General features: G+C 35.5%; 3 protein-coding genes across 4 annotated transcripts; 2 read left to right on the plus strand and 1 right to left on the minus strand.

Annotated features, from left to right (window-relative positions):
• Window positions 1–102: 102 nt before the first annotated feature.
• LOC11443491 (uncharacterized N-acetyltransferase ycf52) lies at window positions 103–2,561 on the plus strand. Of its 2 annotated transcripts, none has more exons than XM_039831697.1 (4): window positions 103–638; window positions 1,288–1,346; window positions 1,994–2,050; window positions 2,140–2,561. In XM_039831697.1, exons 1-4 carry the CDS (start codon window positions 162–164, stop codon window positions 2,180–2,182), a joined length of 636 nt encoding a protein of 211 aa, XP_039687631.1. In that variant the 5' UTR covers window positions 103–161; the 3' UTR covers window positions 2,183–2,561. The 2 variants fall into 2 exon arrangements, with proteins under 2 accessions (XP_039687631.1, XP_003602454.1); XM_003602406.4 differs by having other exon boundaries at window positions 107–638; window positions 2,127–2,561.
• A 360-nt stretch (window positions 2,562–2,921) lies between these two features.
• Window positions 2,922–4,595, plus strand: LOC25489796 (uncharacterized). The gene is made up of 2 exons (XM_024778554.2): window positions 2,922–3,447; window positions 3,962–4,595. Exons 1-2 carry the CDS (start codon window positions 2,991–2,993, stop codon window positions 4,438–4,440), a joined length of 936 nt encoding a protein of 311 aa, XP_024634322.1. The 5' UTR covers window positions 2,922–2,990; the 3' UTR covers window positions 4,441–4,595.
• Window positions 4,596–4,796: 201 nt separating this feature from the next.
• LOC25489797 (2-hydroxy-6-oxononadienedioate/2-hydroxy-6-oxononatrienedioate hydrolase) lies at window positions 4,797–8,315 on the minus strand. The gene is made up of 6 exons (XM_013606017.3): window positions 7,848–8,315; window positions 7,190–7,637; window positions 6,253–6,580; window positions 5,837–5,935; window positions 5,600–5,720; window positions 4,797–5,486 (listed from the first exon to the last, which is right to left on the minus strand). The coding sequence occupies exons 1-6, from the start codon at window positions 8,038–8,040 to the stop codon at window positions 5,272–5,274; spliced, it is 1,404 nt and encodes a 467-aa protein (XP_013461471.1). The 5' UTR covers window positions 8,041–8,315; the 3' UTR covers window positions 4,797–5,271.
• Between the last annotated feature and the right edge of the window lie 4,622 nt (window positions 8,316–12,937).

Genomic DNA, 12,937 nt, shown 5'->3' on the forward strand with positions numbered 1-12,937 from the left:
ATATATATTCCCAATTTTTCTTACCACTTTCTTTTGCTACAATTTTTTAAAATAGATTTAAATTAAAAAAAAAATGTCAAAATGTTGTTTTTATTTTTTATGAAAATATATATTCTCCCTAGTTTTATCCATCTATCGAAAGTCGTTGGTTGCAGACAAAAATGGCGGCAACAGGAGGAGTTGCAGCAGCAATTGAAGTTTTCGCTTCCAAATCAATGGAATTAAAATGGGTAAGAACAAGAACAAGAACAAGAAGAATCACCAAAACCACACACAAACAAAAAACGCTATCCACACCCCTTCTCCCACTTTTCATTTCCACTAACCCACACCACCTTAATCCTCACCATCTCCAAAACCTCTGCTCCATATGCAACCACTCTTTTCACAGATTCCCCAACCTTAATATCTCTGACACCCCTGAGCAAGTTGATATCAACAAGCTTCGCATTGCTCTTTCTCATAGTGATGTTCTTGTCTCTGTTTTCTGTAAACCTCATCATGTTGATGGTTTAGATGAATCTTTATCTTCTGTTGTTGATTTCTTTACTCCTGTTTCTCCTGAACGGGATTTGTTCGTTGGGTTTGGTCGTGCTGTTTCTGATTTTGGTCTCACTGCTTCTATCTATGATGTCATGGTAACACTTACCTACATTTTTCAAATCAAAGAAAAAGAAATAAACTTTTTATGTTTTCTTAATAATAGCTCATTAGTTCAATTTCATATCTTGGTTCTTGGCCATGATTATTTTGGTTATTTTGTTTCTTGGTTTTCTTAGTTTTCCTAGTTTTGGGATTTTAACTGAATTTGTACCATAATTAGAATAACTAACAATTCTAACTTAATTAACTAGTGTAACTAATTACTGCAACTAACTATTTATGCCTGTTTGGTTTGACTTATTTGAGTTTATCTACTTCCATAAGTATTGTGAGACTGTTTTTGAGAACTTATGAAAACAACTTTATGACATTGTTTATAAGCTGTTTTCTCCTTATTTTCAGAAGTTATCCAAGATAGAAAACAGCTTATAGCTTACACATAAATAATTTAACTTTCATTTATCTTATTCTATAGAAATAGCTTATACATAGGCGTTTGTGCTATAAGTTGCAAATAAGCTGTTTATCCAAACAGGGCCTATAGGCTATATCTACAAGTACTTGTTAATGAAAAACATGTTTTGTGTTTCCCCTTTTCAATTTTTGGAATTGATTTGAGGATATTGAATTTTGCGTTTTCCCATAGTTGACGGGCATTATTCAACATACTTCAGTGTCTTGCAGGTTATTCCATCCTTGAGGAGAATGGGAATTGGAAAAATGATTGTTAGAAAAATTGTGAGGTATGTAAATACCTTTTGCCTATCTTCTGTGATGATTCATTGCATGGTTCCTGAACTAGATACCCACTTTCAGAATGCAGCATAGCAGATTGAACCTTTTGCTAATGAGATTCTAATTCCATTCATAAAGTTTTTGTTGGTATAGAGTTTTGGTTTGATATTTGCTTTGTTTGCCCTCACTCACTTCAGTCTCTACTATGAAGCACTAACACGGACATCAATACACACTTACACATCGACACTAGTAATAATCTGAGAAAACAGAATAGTTGAATTTAATCACATGTGTTGGTGTCAGACATCTTACACGCCATCAATTAGAAGCGTTGGTGCTACATAGGTCTCTACGTTGCAGACTTGCAGGCTGCAGCATTGTTATGTATTTGAATTTGAATATGCAATAAAAGCTGTCATATTGGGAATAATATTGATGCTTTTAATTTGAAATCTAAGTCAAATTAAACCTTGTAGGAGTCGAATATAAAGGGTTGTTCACCAAATAAAATAAAATAAAAACAAATATAAAGGGTTGTGTATAAAGGTTCTTCCCATCTCTGGTTAAAGATCAATACAAAAAGTTCCAAATATCTGAATATGGTCTATTTTGCAAAATTCTTACAAATATATGAATATGGTCTATTTTGCAGAATGCTTACAAATAGAGACATCTATGACATAGCAGCCCTTTGCTCAGAGGATGAGAGGTTGTTCATTATTCCTCTACAGAGCCTAGTTTTATCCCTTTGTTAACAGTAATTGATGTTCTCGACTTTTTCTCAGGTTGTTTTTTAAGGCTTGTGGATTTGGTGGTGACATTTTGGACTCTACTACCATGATGTACACGAGAACTGTTTCATCAACAATCCAGGAAAGCAAGCAAACCGTAACACCTGCAGGCCGAAAGCTATTGTTGGTTCCGCCTCTGATTGACAGACTCAAGAACCCTCAAGGACGATAATATAGAGTCATTTTCACTGTATAAAGTTAGCAAAAAGAAAATTGTTGTTTAAGCAGCCAGAAGAGGTTAAATGTCGGCATTTTTTTTGTCATTCTTGGCTTGTGTATATTCAACTAAGCAGGGAAAATGTGTAGTCGAAAGATTCTTTTTGTCATGCTTTTACTGTAAATGTGCGAAATATTCTTGCTTTTACTTGAAGAACACATTTTTGTACAGAGTATATCCTAAATTGGTATTCTAAAGATTTCAGTGTCATCCCACAAGTATTCTAGAAGTTTTTGTCATTAAACAACTATGTTTTATAGAACAAGTATTCTAGAAGTTTTTGTCATTCAACAACTATATTTTATAGAAAATGATGTTAAATTGTTCTTTTATATAAAACATCAGCATATGAACTCCAAAAGCAACCCCAACAAAATAATTAAAACAAATAAATCTGTGCTTCAAACTTTATCAGATTCCTATCTTCCTAGGATAAACTAAACAGGGAAAGAAAAGATTGGCAATGTGGCCGAAAGGTGACCCTGAAGCTACGCTTAGGTATAAGGTTCTTCTGAATTTTGATATCAAATAAAAGAAGCCTATAAAATACAGCAACGTCTCTTTTTCTGTGTAAACCTTGTCTAAAGAAGCTTAAAGGATACAAGATCCTTTCAACTCTTCTATTTCTTTCTGCATCCTATATGGGGATTATATGGGTCGAGTTCTGTTTGATATCTGCTCATGGACTGCAGCATTCAACTTCACTTTGGAAGCGTCACTGGTATGCTGTTGGGTGGATTGATGATAACAGCAAATATTGTACCAAAATTGATGATTCTGGGAATGCAAATCCTGTTTGGAGAACTAATTTTGCCGTTCCTGTTGATGACTCAATGCCAAACCTCCAAGACTTGACATTGAATGTGGAAGTTTACAGTATAGACCCCATATTCTTCAAGGAAAAGCTTCATGGCTCAACTACAGTTGGTCTGAAAAATTTTCTTGACAAGCAAATGAAGAATTCTGAGATGTCAATGCCAAAGCAAGATGGGGTTCGGAGCTACCAATTATGGAAAAGGAAATCCAGCAAACCAAAGGGTTTTATTGATATTTTGATTCATATTTCTGACGATGAGAAAGAACCGGGTTCTCACACAGGTATTCACTTATTTCTAACCGGACAAAACCAATTTTGCCTTTCTGCTTCATTGCTTCTCCTCTTCTGCATTTAGTATCCCACCTGTTTCCCTTCGTTACGAATGTCCATTTTTGTCCTTGACATTGTAGAGTGTTGTCATTTCACTTCCTAAAATCAAGAAATTGACATGAGGACAATTTTTAAGTTTGACATCCACAAGTAATTTTGTAAGAACCAGATGTTTTAAGTATTCAACTTCAGAGACTAATTTGAAATATTTGCCAACATAACGTAATGTCTGGGATGAAATAATCAACAATTTATTGTTTTAGAGACATATTTGCCTCTTTATTGATTTTACAGATCAACCTCTCAATGCTCTATAATTTCTGGAACCAACTTGAGGATTCACGCTGCAATATACTAATAAAATGGTTGCATAATTTGGGAGGAAGTTAACAAGTTTGATTTAACTTAAACTCTAGCTCTTTCAAATATTTTTATCATGGTCTGAAGCTGTAAGTTGGTTCACAGCAGGTAGCAAGGAAGGAAAAGGGCTATTAGATTATGGCGACAATACCCACCGGACTGCAGAAGAAGGATTAAGACAAGCTTACCCGCAAAAACAGCCTCCGGATTCAATTCATCAGGCAGAAGATCATAAAAACACAAACGTGCTAGACTCCTATTCGGTGCCGTTCACCCCTACAATCTATTCTGATCAATATTTGGGTGAACCCAGCTACCACGCAGCAGCTGGACCAAGCTATCAACCACACAGAACTGTAACTCCTCCACCATCCCCACCGTCTAATGTTGGTTATATTCCCACTTTTCTGCCAAGAAGTTATGGCTTACCTCCAAGCTTCACAAACATACCACCATCCATGGAAGAACCCGGTCAAACAGTGCCTCCAGATGTTGTACTGGAAATAAGTACCGAGGCTTTAGCAGCTGGTACTGCAATTTTTGGTGATGACTTCCTATCAGGATTTGATGTCATGCGGTCCTAGGAGATGCTACTGTTAACATATAAACCGATCCTCCTTCCAAAATCAAGCATTAAAATCAGCTTAAGTTATTTCATATGCAGCTAATCAGTATAGCAAGCCAGTTATGGCTATTGTATATGATTCCACATTCTTAAGATTGAAATTCTATGAAAGAAACTGCTGAAAGATTCAGTCATTGGTCTGAAACACTAAGTTATTTATCACTTCTAAATTAAATCTGCAATATTTTCTTTTAAAATTGTTATATTCAATAGTTCCTCGCTAATAGTTTTGGCACAAAAGAAAAGGTAGCTTAATAGCAAAATCATGTACCAGAATCATTTGCAGTCGTTTTAAAACTGCATGAGATCAAGCCCTTAAATATATTTTGTTGTATATTGTATATATCGTAAATACTTCAACTCAATAAATTGAATGACTGGATAATCAACCTCACTCCCTGCAGCTATCCATTTCCAGAAATTGAATACATAATTTAGAGTTTGCTGTCTAGTTACATCTGATACCTCTATGATATAGACCCACGGCCTATGCTATAAATGGAGTTACAGATCATCCGGGCAGGTTAACATAACGAAGATATCTTCAAGGACTATAGAAGGCTAGCACTGTAATGTAACGTAATATATAATTTATTTTGTTGTTTATAGGCACTTTTCCACTTCCAATCTTCCCATTTTCTGGTCTCTTCATGCCTGATGAATTTAATGATTATGTATCAATAAAGCTTTAAATGATCTTAATCCATCTGATCAATTGTATTAGTGTCTTCCTGTATTATATGGATGGATTTTCTGTGAAGTAAAATGGGAAGGCTGACTTGTACAAAGTTCATGTTACGGGTTGTAGATCTTGTTTGTTTGAATCACCCGCTAGTCTCCTTAGAAAGTTTTCAACAATTGAAAGAAACTCCTCCATCTTTTCTTCATGTGGCAAATGGCCACATTGCTTAATTACTTCAAATGATGCTCCTGGTATGACTCTTGAAAGTCTCTCAGCATTCCATGAAGGAACTAGTCGATCACTATCACCGGTTACAATCAGAACTGCACAGTCAAACAATATCACCAATTATGATCAAGGTTCAACTCGAGGCTACGAAGCGACTTAGATCTTTACACAGCAGAAAAGATATTTCATTAAGGGTCAGTGAAATCACCAGGACAAGATATTTCATTAAGTCGTTTAGAAAGTTCTGGCTTTGTATTAGATTCTTCGTCCAGAAGCATTGCAGCAGTGAATTCCACCAGTGCCCTATCCCAATCCTTAACCCTCAATGGCTGCATTCAATGCTAACACACAGTAAGCACAGATTATTTGAGAATTATGATGAAAATAAAAGAAAGAATATAGTTACAGAATATGAAAATAGGAATTTTTTGTCAGATTACATTACCTTTGTATAACCACTAAGTACATGCTCAGAGACCTGTTTTGGATCATACCACGAATTTCGAACTGCAGCAGCCCCAAACTTATCAATTGCCATTCTTACCTGCGATTCATATGAAGAAAGATTATAGATAGTGTCAGCTTAAGAATTGCAGTCAATTAAAGAAAGAAGCTAAAATGCATAAAAGTGTATCCACAAGAAGCAATCTAACCATATTTTTCCTTACGTAGTTGACTATATGTAAGGACTTGAAGAAAATGAATTTTAAGGAACATTGATTCGATGAAAAGGTTTTCGTGAGTTCAATGTAATTGTATTTGAGCTAATAATTCCATGTTTCTCTTGGATTGTTATATTTTCCAATAATGATATGTAACTGGAACAAAGATTATATAGTATTACATGAACAAGTGTATTACCAGCATTATCGCAGGGGAAGAACGCAGAATAGATGATAACAGCTTCTTATATAGAGAGTTGAGTATATTTATCATCGGCTTCATCATCTCTGTTATTGCCTTTGCAATGTACTTGATAATCTTGGACAGCAACTTGTAAAGTCCAACAATTGGATTTCGTGTGACTGAACTGTTGTCTTCTTTCCTTTGGTTATCTTCTCCTGATTCCTTAAAAAAACTGGGTGCAGTAAGCGGAGCAAAAATTGCCGGGGCAATTAGGATTATAGCAGCAACCCGTTCAGGAGCTTCGAAATACGTGTTAACTGCTACAAGTGAACCAGCTGAGTGCCTGACATGTCATTTTGGAAACTTCTAAGAAAAGGGACTACAATGTAGAGGCATATTAGAATATACCTCTTTCAATTGGTTATACCACCAATTATACAGTTTTAACATCTGATTTCAATGGAGAAGAAGGTTAAGTTGAAAAAGGTGTTTATCATATAGGTGCTTATGTATAAGTTATTACTCAAAACAAAGTCAAACATTTTTCATATAAGCTATAAGTTGTTTTTACAAGCTATCCTAGAGAGCATGAAAACAACTTATGGTCATGGACATGTCACGAGTTATTCACATAAGTTCTCTCAAACAGTCTTACAAGTTTATACAGTTGTTATGCTAGCAAAGAGGATCAAATAAGTCACAACAAACAAATCCTTAGATTTTAAAATATTACAGTTCTATCAATGCATTGGCCTGTAAAGGTAAAATTCAGAGGATAATCAGATTTACACATGTCTAGATGCTTTGGTGCAACTTATAATCACCAATTTAGATGTCAACTTTATAACAACAGATGCAAGTAAGCTCAACCTAGATTCACAAAAGTCACACAACAATATCCATATGAAAAATAAAGGCACTAAGCAAAACAGGAAATAGAATATTCACATACCCCACTAAAATTGCCTTCTCAGCTTTTAATAAATCAAAGAAATGCAAGGTAGCAAGCACTGAAAATGCCATGGAGTATGCATTTAGAGGTTTTGTGTCTCCATTTCCAGAAGTTAAGTTTACCCTCGATGTCAATCCAAACGCTGGCCTATCAAAAGCTAAAACTTTTGAACACGTAGCCTCAGCCAATGGCTTCATAACTTGTTTCCAAGAGAAAACTGAGGCTCCGAATCCATGTAACAGAATCATAGGCAAACACAGCTTGTTGATTTGTGTTTGGGAATTGGATTCAGCATCATATTCATATATCTTGTGGTGAATATGCACACCTTTGAACTCACAAAAACAACTATCTGGTTCAGCTAATAGCTTTGGATCCACTAATTCATCCTGATCTATTCCAGCTATCTCTTTCCTTTTCTTCTTTGATCCCACATCCAATAACTGCTCTGAACAAATGAGATTCAATCCAACATCATGAACAACTCACATAATATAAGTAACCAAATAAATAAGTCTCTGCTTAGATAAACTATTTAATTTCGTGCTTATAGCATATGCGCTTATCATATAAATGCTTACATATAAGCTATCTCTAACAAAACATTGAGAAAAATAAACAAACAATGGTGAAGTATAGATAGAAGAAGAGTGAGGACCTGAACCACCGAGGGAAGAGGAAGCAGAAGCAATGAAGGTGTTGTTAAGAGAAGCATAATTTGGAAGCCATGAAGAAGCAAATATCATGAACCGTGAAGGACGCTTATTACATGAATGTGTAGAGCTATGGGGTGTAGTAGAAGTAGGAGGGGTGAGACCCAATTGTCCACAATTCAGATAGATTCTCTTCATTCTCTCAAATTGTTTTTCACCTTCTCTTATCTGCTTAAGCTCAATGCTCCATTAACTCTCATTCAGTACCTTCACTTGTCCAAACGGATAAACTGGTTTTAAGTGTAGAGAAATATATATACGAGTTTGGTCCTTCTCAATTTTCTCGTCACACAATTTAATCTCTTGATATGAGAGATTAATTTGGATATTATTTTTTTTGTAAGTGATTGTGGAAAAATTGTGAGAGATTAAACCGGATCTTTACTCTATAAATATTGATTGATAGAAGAGATATTTAGTATGACACGTGATTTTATATTGGTTGTTCAAACAAGCATTTCCATATTTGATGGAATAATATTAAGGAGGAGAAGATTAAGCAATCATTCCCTAAAAAAATAAGCAATCATTTATTATTCAATTACCTTAATTGTAGTTTTCTTTTCGTAATAATATTGATCATGTCCAATGATATTAATTAATCTATGTTTTTACCAAAACATAATACTACCTCCGTCCCTAATTATAAGACTCTATTGAAAAAATAATTTGTCTCTTTTTATAAGACCTTTTTGGTATTTCCAAATACATTAATTATTTCTTTACCAACATACCTTTATTTATTTTGCATTTTTTTCTTCAATCAACAATAAATATTATATTGAAAATATAAATTAACTCTCTCTTTTAAGGATAAAATTATAAAAACAATAGTAATTATATGTAAATTTAATACTACAACCAACTTTCTTAATCTCCGCAGTTTTGGCAAAAGGCTCCTATATTTAAGAACGGAGGTAGTAATAATAATAATAATTAGAGAAATGATATTTGTACAATATTTTTTTGACAACTTTTAAACAATTTTCTCTCTCATACTCACATTATATTTGTATTCTCTCTTTTTCTTTTTCTCTCTCCATTGTTTTTGACAAATAAAAAGAAAGAAAAAGGAGGTTGTCATAAAAATTATTCGCAAATGATTATTCAAATATCATTGCTCTAATAATTAATACATGACTCTAAAAAAATGGTTTGACCCATATCTCATTTCTTGTTTGGCTTGGTGAATGAAATGATTTTGACCCATATCTCTTTTCTGGTTGGTTTGGCGGTATCGTGGAAGAATTAGTTGGAGTGTGCTAATTTTTTTTTTTTTTAAAGAAGAGAAGCTAATAAGATGGATTTATGACGGATATTGCTACAATCCAAAAAGGAAATTATAAATTATGGATCCCTCTCAAAGCAAAAAAGAAGAGGATTGTTGTTGACACATTTGATAAGGTTCAGAAACATGAGTAAAATACGTTTTTGCCCCCTCAGCAGTTAACTGTCGAGGAATTAAAAATCCGGTTGCAGTTAACTGCCGAGGAAAACCTCGAGAGTTAACTGCCGAGACGTGCTGAACATAACCAGAAACACAAACATTTCAGTTTCAAGAATTCTCTAAACTTCTCAAATTCTTTCCAATCTTCACCAAAGTCATTTTCACGAATTGCAAGCAAATCAACTGCACATTATCACAAGTCAGTTGTATCAATCATTTTAATAATAATGTTAGTTTGTTTAGGTTTATTTTTAAAAAAAAATTAGAGTAGTTTGCATGTGGTTAGGGTTGATTTTAAAATTGACAATTTGATGATTGCATGTGTAGTTTATGAATTGATAAATGGATGTAGTTGTTGTCTATGTTGTTTAAATCATAATGTCGCTTTGAATGGTGGCAAATGAACACAATTTGAATATGTTTTATACTTTGCACACAAAGTGTTTGATCAAATGCCTCAATGAAAATTATTGATTATTTAGTTAGTTTAGGTTATGGAAATGATAGAAATGATGTTAATTATAGTTTGATTAAGTGTATATTGATTTTTTAGTTAGTTTAGGTTATGAGAATTATGATGGACGCAAATGATTAAGTCTATAGAAATGATTAAGCGTATGTTAATTATTGAATGATGTTTAGGTTATTATGAAAATGATGGACATAAATTTTATTGTAATGATGATTATATTGAATGATTTTAGGTTATGGAAATGATGTTCATTGTTGTACTTTTAATGTGTTGGACTATGTTTATGTTTAGTTTAGGTTTAATGTGTTTGATTAGGTTATGGAAATGATGTTAATTTTTTTTATTTTTTGTGTAGATATGTCTGATCAGAACCCGGTTGATCCATCTAAGATGATTGGTGGTAGGCGTGCGATGACTCAAAGCCACCGGAAGGAGAGACAAAGCGGGCACATCCCAAAGAAGGGAAGAGGTCGGAGGGTGGATGGTTCAGGGACTTCGCAGGAGGCTGCTCAGGCTACAGAGCCTGAAGAGTCGCAGGTGGTTGATCCGAGCCAGGAGGCGGAGTCCTGAATTATCAGAATCAGGTACACCACGTTGTGACTGATGGTTGGTATGACCAGGATTATATACCAGAGCAGCAGCATATAGCAGATGATGATGACATTGCAGCAGAGGCTCCCCCGGAGGTGTTACTTGTGGACCCTCCCTTTCCTAGAGGATCGGAAAACCTATCTTTGCTGCACTTTTATGCCAAGCATGTGGCATTGCCGCTTTGGTATAATTCAGATAATATAAGTGTTATTTTTAATTATCTTAAATTATCATATGCAACACAAATTAATGTTTTAATTTTTTTTATATGTGTGTTTGTTATAATTTTTTATTTTATATGTGTGTTTGTTTAATTATTTTCTTTAAATTTTCTTTATTTCAACTTTTATTGTTTTCTTTATGTTTAATTATGATTTAAATTTTTATTGTTTTCTTTATGTTTAATTATGATTTAATTTTTTTTTGTTATGTATTTTATTTAAGTTTTAAGGTTTACATGTGTTATGTTTTATTTTTGCATTTGTTAAATTTTATTTTGTTTAGTTAAATGTTTACATTGTTTAATGTATAAATTGTTTAAACTATGTTTATTTTTCTATTATTTCAGATTCGTAAGTTGCGTGTTGTAAAACCGATTAATCATGGGGCTAAGATTTTGAGTCTTGGACGTTCCAACGGGAATCAGGATTGGTTTTGGGATCCGCTTAGGGAGAGCGGGTTACATGATTTGGTTAACTTGGGCTACGCCACTGTGCCTCATGCTCTGCTGATGACTCTATGCGAGAGGTGGCATCTCGAGACAGTCACTTTTCACATGCCCTTGGGGGAGATTAGGCATGACAATGGGGCGAGGTGGGGACGGGTTTTACATTCCCCATTTCCATACCCGATTCTCATATACTTACCCGTTACCCTACCCATATCCAACGGGGATGAGAAATTGAACCCCATCCCCGTCCCCGTCCCCGCATTGAATAATATTTTTTAATAAAAAATATAAGTTTTTTTTTTTGCAAACCCTAGAGAAATGTTGTAATGCATTATCAAGAAATACGCTCATTTTAACATTTGTTAGACCGGTTGATTTAATTGCTCCTTTAAATATCAATGATAGTTTTTATAACATGGCAATTATCAAACAAAATAACATGGCATATCAACATAAAGTAATTTTCTTCGTTCGGGACGGGTTTGGGTATGGGTTCGGGGTGCATACCTATATACCTGTTACCCGTCCCATACCTGTGTTTTGAAATCGGGGGAAACCCAAACTCATACCCAAACCCAGTTAAAACGGGGAAAATCCGTCAAATTGGGTTTGGATCGGGCGGGTAACCACGGGTATGGGTTTTGTTGCCATGCCTAGGGGAGATGACAGTGACTTTGGATGATGTCGCATGTCTTATGCATCTTCAGATTGAAGGGCGGATGTTGAGCCATGGGAAGAAGATGTTGAGACATGAGGGAGCGGCACTGCTGATGAGGCACTTGGGTGTGTCGCAGCAGGAGGTAGAGAAAATTTGCGGTACAGAGTATGGTGGGTACATTAGTTATTCGAAGCTGAGGGAATTATATACGAGGTACCTTGCTAGGGCTAACATATTGGCAGATACAGATGATCCAGAGGAGATGGAGGAGCTGTAGAGAGCTAGGACATTTTGTGTCAAGTGTTATCTCTTATATCTTGTTGGATGCTTGTTTGGTGATAGAAGCAATAAACGCATCGAGTTGGTCTATCTGACGACCATGGAGGAGGGCTACACGGGGATGTGTAATTATTCATGGAGAGGGATGACACTACATACCTATACGACGAGTTAGCTGAGGCCTGTAAGCCTGGAGACAGAGCTCTTGGGGGAAGCATAACACTGCTCACTGTAAGAAACTTATAAATGTGAACCTTAACTTTTATTTTTTTGTTATATTTTTCGTATGTAATAATTTATAAATGTGATTTGTTTGGTTTGTGCAGACATGATTTTTGGCGCATTTTCCTAGCTTTTACAGTGTTGATCCCAACACCGACTATATGAAAAACTATCCGTTTGCGGCGAGGTGGAAGCCACAGAAGGGTCATGGATAGGGGGTGACGTATCACTCATTGCTTGATCGTATTCAGTTTGATGATGTATGCTGGAGGTCGTACGAAGAGCACAGGGAGATCCAAGATTTTGAGGAGCCTTTCTGGTATTCAGGCTGAATTATGTGCGGTGTTCGTAGGGTGTAGCGTCACTTGCCCGAGAGGGTTTTGAGGCAGTACGGATACATCCAGAGCGTCCCTAGACATCCGACGAATGTTGTAGAGCTGCCACCGCCTCAGATTGTGCATGCATTCGTCGACTTCCGCACTCACACGCTTAAGGTGGTCGATTGGGGTGAGCAGACACAAGAGCAGACATGGCGGATGGCTATGTTTTATGGTACACTAAGGTGTCTCACCCTCAAATTTTGCCACCTCTTCTAAGAGATCTTCCGAGGCCAGCAAATGAAGAACAGATCATTGCACAGTAGTGGGAGCGGCATGAGGCGAGAAGCTCGTCTGACACCCATGACATGGTTAGTGC

Source organism: Medicago truncatula, chromosome 3, assembly GCF_003473485.1.
Source record: "Medicago truncatula cultivar Jemalong A17 chromosome 3, MtrunA17r5.0-ANR, whole genome shotgun sequence".
Classification (NCBI taxonomy): Eukaryota; Viridiplantae; Streptophyta; class Magnoliopsida; order Fabales; family Fabaceae; genus Medicago; species Medicago truncatula.